This window comes from Chrysochloris asiatica, unplaced genomic scaffold (assembly GCF_000296735.1).
Source record: "Chrysochloris asiatica unplaced genomic scaffold, ChrAsi1.0 scaffold00004, whole genome shotgun sequence".
NCBI classification, from domain to species: Eukaryota; Metazoa; Chordata; class Mammalia; order Afrosoricida; family Chrysochloridae; genus Chrysochloris; species Chrysochloris asiatica.
The window spans coordinates 5,514,850-5,525,248 of NW_006408522.1; the positions used below are offsets into that span (position 1 = coordinate 5,514,850).

The 10,399-nt window shown below is 38.8% G+C and overlaps 1 protein-coding gene across 1 annotated transcript in view; it reads left to right on the forward strand.

Annotated features, from left to right (window-relative positions):
* Nucleotides 1-10,399, forward strand: part of HERC1 (HECT and RLD domain containing E3 ubiquitin protein ligase family member 1) — a 257,233-nt gene that overhangs the window by 25,453 nt on the left and 221,381 nt on the right. The window contains 1 exon segment of the mRNA XM_006831850.1: nucleotides 4,421-4,507. Coding sequence (XP_006831913.1) covers nucleotides 4,421-4,507 — 87 coding nt within the window.

Sequence of the window (10,399 nt, forward strand, 5' to 3'; positions counted from 1 at the left end):
CTATTTTAGTAAGTAGCAACTAGGATCTTAAAAGCTCAAGTCAATTAAAGTGCAACTATTGGTTTTGCCCTGTTTGGGGGAATGAAAAGTGAAAAAAATTGAAATCACATGAAAAAAATTGAAATCACATGGAAATAATGAGTCTGGTAGTCTAATGAACCACATGACCATCAGTCTCCATGACTCTGAGACCAGAAGACCTAGATGGTATCCAGCTACTACTGTCAACTGCTCTGAAAGGAATCACTTTAGAAAGTCTTGGATAAAGTAAGAGAAAAATATAGAACAGAACTCAAAATCATAAATAACACCAGGCTTACTGGTCAGGAAGAGACTGGTGGAACACTCAGAACTATGGCTCTTAATCATACCATCAGTCCTGGAACACAATTCTCCCCCATAGTTCAATTTTCACCGTAATGGTAGACAGGTCTATAATGGAAACAATTACACTGGTGAGGTAGGTACACATACTTTAAAATACTCTACCATTTGAGATTAAAAGGGCAGCATTTATCCAAGGACATATTTCAGAAGGTTTAGGAAAGGAGGAGAGAGTGGGGTAAGTGATGTTACATTGACAAGATTGCAAACAATGAGATGGTTTTAAAAAATCTCTTTGTTTATAGATGCTGTTGTTAAGTGTCATCTTGAGTTGGTTCTGAATCACAGTGACCCTTTATAGGGTTTCTGTGGAACTGCTAGTGGGTTTGAACTGCTCACCTTGTAGTTCGAAGTCCAGTGCCGATCTTACAGCACCACACCAGGAGTCTTTGTTTATAGATTGTTATTCTTAAATGCCTTTGGTCCTGACCCATAACAATCCTGTATAGAGTTTCCAAGGAGCAGCTGGTGAGCTTGAACCCGTCAACCTTGTGCTTCAAACCAGCTTTGTAGTTCAGTGCATTAACCCACAGTGCCACACCAAGGCTCCTGTTTATAGATGTTGTTGTTGTTAAGTGCCATCGAGTTGGTACCAACTCATAGTGACCTTATACACAGCAGAACGAAACACTGCCCGATCCTGGGCCAACCTCACCATTGTTGCCACGCTTGAGCCCATTGATGCTGCCATGAATTGTCTGTTGTCTGTTGTCTCTGGAACATTGTGTTGTCTTATTTGTATTTTACTGATGATTTTATGTTGATGTGTTCTTAGGCTCTCACCAATTGTCTCCTGTGGGTGTAGTTAGAGAATGGAAGTGTGTGCACTGTTCTTTCACCATTTGTGTTCCTCAGTTTAGGTTGAGTTTGACTGGTGTTGTCTGCTGTCTATTGTTGATTAGGTGATATAGGAGCTCTTAACCACTGGGTGGAGCTGCAGAGAATATGGTTGTGACTGGGCTGTATGCGTGCAGTTGTTGTCTCTATCATTTGGGAACTAGACCATCCACACACACATACAAGAAAACAAACAAGCAGCCAATAATAAAAAGAGAAAGTAAATAAAGGAGAAAAGATAAATAAAACAGGCAGCAAACAGAAAAAAAGAATATAATTAGAAACAGGAAAGAAGGACAGGGAAATAGAGCTACAGAGAGAAAAATAAGCAAGAAAATAAATGGAAGAAAAGAAAAATAAAACACTTAGGAAAACCAGGGAGATGGAAGATGAAAAGAGAAAGAGTAGAGCATAGTAGATAAAGAGAGTAGAGCATAGTAAAGAAAGGACAAAAGGAAAAAAATATATAGGGGAAATGAGAAAGAAGAAAAGAAGGAAAATCAAAGGCACAGATAGAATAAACAAAACCAATAAAGGTAAAACAAAAACAACACAAAAAAAACAGTGCAGCTATTGGACCTGGAGAGGAGAAAACTCGGGGAGGCTCTTGCCAGCCAAGGAACTCATGAGGTGAGTGCAGGAGGGATGTGACAGGTGGAATTCTTGGCTGTACATGAAGTTCCTATAGTCCTAGGTGTTATCTATGTTTAGGACACTCAATTCAGACGTAGTTCGTGGAGGCCTTTGATGGAAGTGGTTTCAGTGTCTGTTAGGACCACAGACAGCTGGGGGCAGGGTAGCTTCTGTGAGGGTTTTTGCTAGACTAATGCTGGTCTGGTGACTCTGTAGGTTCTGTAGGTCTGGTCACACCTCTGGTCACCAGGGGAATGTGGGGAAAAAGAAGGAATCACATTTTTCTTGCTACCCATGTGATTGATTCTGGTCTGCCTGGCCGATTGCCAGTCTTCCTCCTTTGCCATTCCTGCTCAGCTTCTCCTTCCAGCAAGCTTCTCCTTCAATCTACTTCTCTTACCTTTCCTGTGAAGTTCAGGGTTCCAGGATTTTCATCTGTGTCTGTTTCATATCATTGTTTAATGTTGTTGTTGTTAAGTGCTGTCGAGTCGATTCCGACCCATAGCGACCCTGTATAGGCTTTCCAAGGAGCAGCTGGTGAGCTTGAACCACTGACTTTGCAGTTCAAATGACTTTGCAGTCTGACGCATTAGCCCACAGCGTCATACCAGGACTCAATCTATAGAGGGTCCTAATAGTGCATCTTCCACCTTGCTGGAAGTCGCTTAGATGTTTTCTGATGTAGAAATTTATAATATTTTAAAACAAAGAAGATGTGGGTTGAAGACTTAAGAGTTGAAAAGTTCTACCTTCCTGTAATTTTTGTTGAATGCAGCTAGTCACTTCTCTCCCGCTTCCTTCTGTGCTACTTTGCACAAAAACAAGCTTTAGTAAATTTGTCATCTTGCTATCTGGCTTTTATCTTCCTTGTAGGAAGGATAAGTGACTTAATGCCTATGCTTATGGGAGAAATATTTTTCTTATAACTTCTTTTTAAGTGAGAATTATAAATCTTACTCTGAGTTTAGAAATATTATTGTAATTACTTAAAGGAAAATGATTATGCCACAAGGAACTGAAAAGTGAAATTTGTTTAATGCAGATACTTTTGTGAATAAATGTATTTATTACACATGCACATTTAAGAAGGATGTGATGGTGGTTGCCAGGTACCCTTGAGTCAGTTCTGATCCATAGTGAATGGAACACTTCCTGGTCTTGCGCCATCCTCACAATTGTTCTATGTTTGAGCCCATTGTAGCCACTCTGCTAGTCCATCTCATTTTTGTTGTTGACCTCTCCTTTACCAAGTATTATGTCCTTTTTTGGAACTGGTCCCTCCTGATAACATGTCCCAAGTACATTTGATGAAGTCTTGCCATCATCGCTCTTAAGGACTTCTTCCAAGACAGATTTGATACTTCTGGCAGTCCATGGTAATTTTAATATTCTTGGCCAACATCATATTTTAAATGCATCAATTCTTCTACGGTTGTCCCTATTCATTGCCCAGCTTTTACATGCAATGAGGTGATTGAAAATACCCTGAGTCAGGTGCACCTTAGTCCTCGAACTGACAATTTGCTTTTTAAAATGTTAAAGAGATCTTTTGCAGCAGATTTTTCCAATGCAATGTCATTTGATTTCTTGACTACTGTTTCCATGAGCATTGATTGTGGATCCAAGGAAAATGGAATCCTTGACAACTTCAGTAGTTTCTTCATTTATCATGATATTCTCATTGGTCCAGTAGTCAGGATTTTATTTTCTTTACATTGAGTTATAATCTATTCTAAAGGTTGTAGTGTTTGATCTTCATAAGTCCTCTTCACGTCTAGCAAGCCAGAAACTCAAATAAGTAAGGGGTTACAATAAAAAAAACTCTCTCTTTTTATTGCCTTTCCTAATTGCCTTAATTTTTCCTCATAGTTTACTGTTACCAGTTCTTATGTGTCCTTTCAGACATTTTAAACGTCTCCAGTCATGCATTTATGAGTAATATTTATGTGCTCTTTTTTTCTCCTTATAGAAATGGTGACATATTGCAGGTTATTCTAAATTTAATATTTTTTTTAGCTTAATATGCATGTTGTTGTTGTTGTTAAGTACTGTGGAGTCGGTTCCGACTCATAGTGATCCTTCACAGGGTTCCAAGGCTGTAATTCTTTACAGGAGCAGAAAGCCTCATCTTCTCTTGCGGAACAGCTGGTAGTTTCAAACTGCTGACCTTGAGGTTAGCAGCCTGATTCGTAACCACTACGCTACCAGAGCTCCTTAATATGCATAGGCTTCAAAAAGTCCATTGAAACATAAAACAAAACAAAACAAAAAAAAACTTTAATCCCCCTCTGATAGATGTCATTCCTGATCAATTCAGATCAATGATTGCTTTGAATTGTAGTAAATGGGTTCCCCACACCCCCATTTTTTCTAGTCTAAAAAAGGTGCAGTGATTAGGAAATTTCTTAGTTTAAAGGACGATTTATTCCTTGATTAGAACTGCAATGTGAAGATATTAATTGAACATAATTCCATTGAGCATGCCTTCTCCATACAGTATCCATAAAATTCATCTCCTCACAAACCTTATTGTTGCTATTTTAAACCTTTATCTAAATTTTTGCAGTGGACTGCCATTGACCTCTTAAGTCGTGTCTGCTCTGTTCTTCCCTTTATTCCCTTAGTATTAGCCATTGTTCCTGAGGGCTTGCAGGTAACTATCAGGACATTTTATAATATTGTATTAAAATTGCATATTCTAATTACCATGCTCTTATCCTTTTCTGGATTCTGGGTCCTTTAAAGAGCAAGCACTGTGCTTGGTATGTAATAGGATTTCCTACTTTTTTTGTTAGGTGCCATTGAATTTGTTCGTACTCATAGTGACCCTATGCATAACAGAATGAAACACTGCTTGGTCCTATGCCACCCTCACAATAATTTTTATGCTTGAACTTATTGCTGTTGCCACCTTGCCAATCCATCTCATTGGTGGTATTCTTTTTTGGTGACCTTCCACTTTGCCAAGCATAATGTTCTTCTCCTGGGACTGGTCCCTCCTGGTAACATGTCCAGAATATGAGAGTTGAAGTCTGGCCATTCAGGCTTCTAAGGAGCATTCTGACTGTAGTTCTTCCAACAAAAATGTTTTTATTCCTCTGGCAGTCCATGGTACTTTTAATATTCTCCTCAACCATAACTCAAATGCATAATTTTTTAAATGGTCTTTCTTATTCATTGTCCAACTTTCTCATGCATATGAGGCTATTGGAAATACAGTAGTTTGGTTCATGTCCTCAAACTAACAGCTTTGCTCTTGAACACTTTAAAAAGTCTTCTGCAGCAGACTTTCCTAGTGCAATAATTTCCTAGTGGTTTGATTTCTTGACTGCTGCTTCCATGAGTGTTGATAGGATCCAAGCAAAATATTAAGACTTTGACCATGTCAGTCTTTTCTCCATTTATCATGATGTTATTTGTGGTCCAGTAGTGAGGATTTTGTTTTATTTATATTGAGGCACAATCCATACTGAAGGCTGTGTGTGCTCTTTGATCTTCATCAGTAAGTATTTTACGTCCTTTTTGCTTTCAGCAAGCAAGGTTGTATCATCTACATATCATTGGTTGTTAATGAGTCTTCCATCCTGATGCCACATTCTTCTTTATATAATCTAGTTTCTCAGATTATGTGCTCAGCATACAGATTGAATAAGTATGGTGAAAGAATAGAGCCCTGGTGCATACCTTTCCTGATTTAAACCATTCAGTGTCCCTATGTTTTGTTCAAACAACTGCTTCTTGGTATATATACAGGTTCCTCATAAGCACAATTAAGTGTTCTGGAATACCCATTCTTTGCAATGTTATCCATTGTTTTTATATTCGACATAGTCAAAATCCTTTGCATAGTCAGTACTGCACAGGTAAACATCTTTCTGGTGTTCTCTGCTTTCAGCCAAGATCCATCTGGCATCAGCAATGATATCCCTTGTCCCACCTCCTCATCTGAATCTAACTTGAGCCTCTGTCAGTTCCCTGTCAATGTACTGTTACAGCTGTTTTTGAAATATCTCTAGCAGACTGTTACTTGAATGTGTTATCAATGATATTGCCCGATGATTTTTGCATTCCATTGGGTCAGTTCTCTTTGGAATGGGCACAAATGTAGATCTCTTCTAATCAGTTGTCCAGGTAGCTGTCTTCCAAATTTCTTGGCATAGATGAGTATCTCTAGTGCTCCATCAGTTTGTTGAAAGATTTCAATTTGAATTCCATCAATTCCTGTACCCTTGTTCTTTGCCAATGCCTTCAGTGTACCTTGAACTTCTTCCTTCAGTACCATTAGCTCTTGATCAAACTCTTGAAATTGTTGAGCATTGACCATTTCTTTTTGGCATAGTGACTCTGTGTGTATCTTCCATCTTCCTTGGATGCTTTCTGCATCATTCAATATTTTCCCATATAGAATCCTTCAGTATTGCAAGTCAAGGCTTGAATTTTTGATTCAGTTCTTTCTGCTTGAGAAACGTTGAGCCATGTTCTTACCTTTTGGTTTTCTAGGTCCTTGTCTTTGCAGATTTTATTATAATAATTGACTCTGTCTTGAGCTGCCCTTTGAAATATTCTGTTCAGTTCTTTTCCTCCTCATTTCTACCATTTGCTTTAGCCATCACTACACAGAAGAACAAGTGTCAGAGACTCTTCTGACATCCCATTTGGTCTTTTCCTTCTTTCTTGTGTTCTTAATGACCTTTTACTTTCTACCTGAATCATGTTCTTGGTGTCATCCACAACTCTTCTGGTCTGTGATTAGTGTCTAATGCATCAAATGTGCTCTTGAGCTGATGTCTAAATTCAGGTGGGATATGTTCAGAGTAATAGTTTATCTCTCATAGAATTGTTTTAATTTTCTGAACTTGCATTTGGGCAATTGATGTTCTGTTCCACAGTCTGCTATTAATAGGTTCCAGAGAGCTCTGGTAGTGTAGTGGTTACGAATCAGGCTGCTAACCTCAAGGTCAGCAGTTTGAAACTATCTGCTGTTCCGTGGGAGAAAGATGACCCTGTGAAGGGTCACTATGAATAGTAACCAACTCCACAGTACTTAACAACAACAACAAGTGGCTAAACATTCAGAAGTAGACCAACTCTCCTTCTTCCCAGTCTGTCTTAGTCTGGAAACTCGGCTGAAACATGTCTACCATGGGTGGCACTACTTTACATATTTTTATCAGTTTTTTTAGTCTGATAGTGTCATTATTAGTTGAAATAGACTGGGTGGCCATTGGTTTAGTTTTTTGTTTTCTGTTTTTAATGTGTGTTGACATTTCTTTATGAATTTCTGGATTAATTACAGTAACAGCGAGTTTTTGAACTTGTTAAATTAATAACTTTCCTCTGATTATTTTGTTAAAAAATGAGTTGATATTACAAAAATCTAAAGTGTGATAGTACCCATTAGTTGTAATCATTAAATTAAAAAGTAAATATTGAAAAAAATACAGCAAATATGCTTAGAACTCATTATTATAAATTTTTAATAGTCAAATTTTTAAGTTTTTTTTTTTTTTGTCAAGAGTTAACGTAAAATAGAAAAAAAGTGTTGCTAAGGAGCTTTGATAGCATAGTGGTTATGAATTGGGCTGATAAACTTAAGGTCAGCAGTTCGAAACAATCAGAAGCTTTCTGCTCCTATAAAGATCTGCAGCCTCGGAAACCCTATACAGAGTCGCTATAAGTCGGAACCGACTCCACAGCACATAACCACTGCAAATATTATGCTGGAGTCCTGGTGTGCTGCTGTAAGTAGGCATGGACTTCAAGGTTGGTTTGAACTGCAAAGTTGGTGGTTCAGATTCACCAGCTGCTTTTCATAAACCCTATACATAGTCTCTATGAGTCAGAATTGACTGGATGGCACTGTACAACAACAGCAACAATGTTATGCTAAATTCAACCAAGGACTACAAAAGAAGAAATAACAATAGCTGATGTAACTTTCCTTTGTCAGTCTTCATTTGTTTCAGTTTTAGAAAGATAATTGTTCTGCTAATTGCTTTATTTTCTAGTCCTTTGGGTCTTTCCCATCCCACTTTTCACTGAAGAATTTGGCAATTGATATATTTAATTAAATTTGGATTTGTGCATTAGACCAGGAGGGGGAAGAGAACAGTTGGCCTTTAGTAATATAAATCATCACTGCAAATGAAGAAAAAACAAAAACAGCAGAATTTTTCTCTTTTTTTTTTTTAATCTTTGCCAGTATTTAGCTGGTTCATCAGGATTGTGAATTGGTAGTTCTTCTTGAATGCAAGTGAAAACCCTTCAATTTGATTCAGTTTTTTCTATAGTTCTTTACTTGCTGAGTAAGCACGTCTGCTTCCTGGTTTATTTGACTAGTTCTCATTATAAATGGAGCAAAACAGTTTGCTAGCAAGCTCAGCAAGTCTCTTCTGTGCTTACTTTCTAAATGGCAATAATAACAAAAAAGCCTCTTCCCTTTTATTTTATTGTGTGTTTGATTTTGTGCAGTTAAACATTGATAGTTTGTGTGTCTTAATGGGTTAGGGTGCTAAAATCAATCATTCAGCATATTGAAGCCTCGGAAACCCCATACAGGGTTGCTATGGGTCGGAACCGACTCTCCGGCACTTCACAACAACAACAACAAAAGGGAAGTACTTGGGGAAGGGAGGAACTGGACCACTGCGTGCACTAAAGTTTCAGCTGTTGTTGTTGTTGTTAAGTGCCATCGAGTCGGGTCCGACCCATAGCGACCCTGTACAGGGTTTCCAAGGATGTAAATCTTTACGGGAGTAGAAACCCTCATCTTTCTCCCGCGGAGCAGCTGGTAGTTTCGAACCGCTGACCTTAAGGTTCGCAGCCCGATTCGTAACCACTACGCTACCAGAGCTCCTAAAGTTTCCGCTGTAGAACTTTGCAAATGGACTCTTTATTCTGCGCTTACAGAAATAACCCCTGATAAGTGTCTTTATTGACTCCTTTTTATGAATTTCTAGGTGTACTGTGTGTGTAGGGGGAGGAAGCTGACAAACCAAGTTTTAAATTACTGAATTTGAGATTCCTCTGGTATATTCAAGTAGGCATGTTGTGTTAGCAGTGGATATTCAAGGGATTCTCCATGTGGCACTGTTGATTAATGCGCTGGATTGTGAAGTTGGTTTGAATTTCAGGGTTGGCAGGTCAAGCTCACCAGCTGCTTCTAGGAAACCCTATGCAGGGTCACTATGGGTCAGAACTCTATGTCACTTAACAACAACAACAGATTAAAGTTTGAAGCTTGTTGTTGTTGTTAAGTGCTGTAGAGTCGGTTCCGACCCATAGCAACCCTGTATAGAGTTTCCAAGGAGCAGCTGGTGAGCTTGAATCGTCCAACCTAGCAGTTCCAAATGTCTTTGCAGTCTGGTGCATTAACCCACAGCACTATACCAGGAGAGAAATTTAGTCTCAACTCTTCAATAATAATTTTTTTTAAAGGTTTTATTTTGAATTATGTGGGTGTACTTGGGAGAACATCAGTTTTACATTCATCCTATCATATTTCATTTCATTGCAATGATTACAATCCCCTTCATGCATCGTCAAACAACCAAAGGGTACATCCCACAGGCCTGCCGCACACGCCGCTCTTCTCACTTGATGGTCCCAGGGACCTCCGCTCCTGGACTGCAAAATCAGTCACTCCCCTCCATTTTTTTTTTTTTTTAAGGTTTTTATTGTAGATTGAGTGAAAGTTTACAGGGCAGATCATCAGTTTTACATTCAACAAATCATATACCTTGTTTCATTGCAATAATTATAATCCCTGATGTACCATCAGTTAACAGTAGTTCTCATTATTCACTTAGCTTTTTTTTTTTTTTTTTAAAAAACAACAACACTCAGGCATACATAATAATTTACACCTCTAAAGGGCACATTCTGCAAGTCAGCTTCCTGGCCACCAGCTCTTAGTCCCTCTCTTCCCGTGGATCTAGAGTCCTCAGCTGCTCCCCCTCTCCATGACCCCATCTCTGCCTCAGTCTCTGGTGTCACTGCTTCTCTGGATAAGGTCCTGCATTCTGCTTGTGCTCTTCTCCCTTTATGGTCCTAGGGTCTGGACTGTAAGATTAACCACTCCCCTGTTTTTGTTACCAAACTTCTACCATTACAATTGTGACAGTAGCAATTAGTCATGATGACAATTATTCACTGTTGAATCATAATAATCTTATCCCCATCTCTTTTTACCAGACTCATCTAGACAAGATAAAAACTATTCAGTGGGGACTCTTTCTACCCCCCGCACTCCCACCCCCCTCCCACACTCTTAAACTATACTCCCTCTTGAAACCTTGTAAGCCAGTACTTGGTGCCTTTATTGTCCCCTCATTTTAGGTAGCCGATGTTTAAGTTGTCCATCTCAATCTATCCTGTGTACAGAGGGGATAGCATTGATACTTGATGTGAAGACTCCTTCCCTCTCTGTTGGTATTTAGAGTTACTACCTCCATGAGTATGGATTGCATCTCAATGTCAAGAAAACAAAAATCCTCACCACTGGACCAATAAACAACATTCTTATCAACGGAGAAAAGATGAAGTT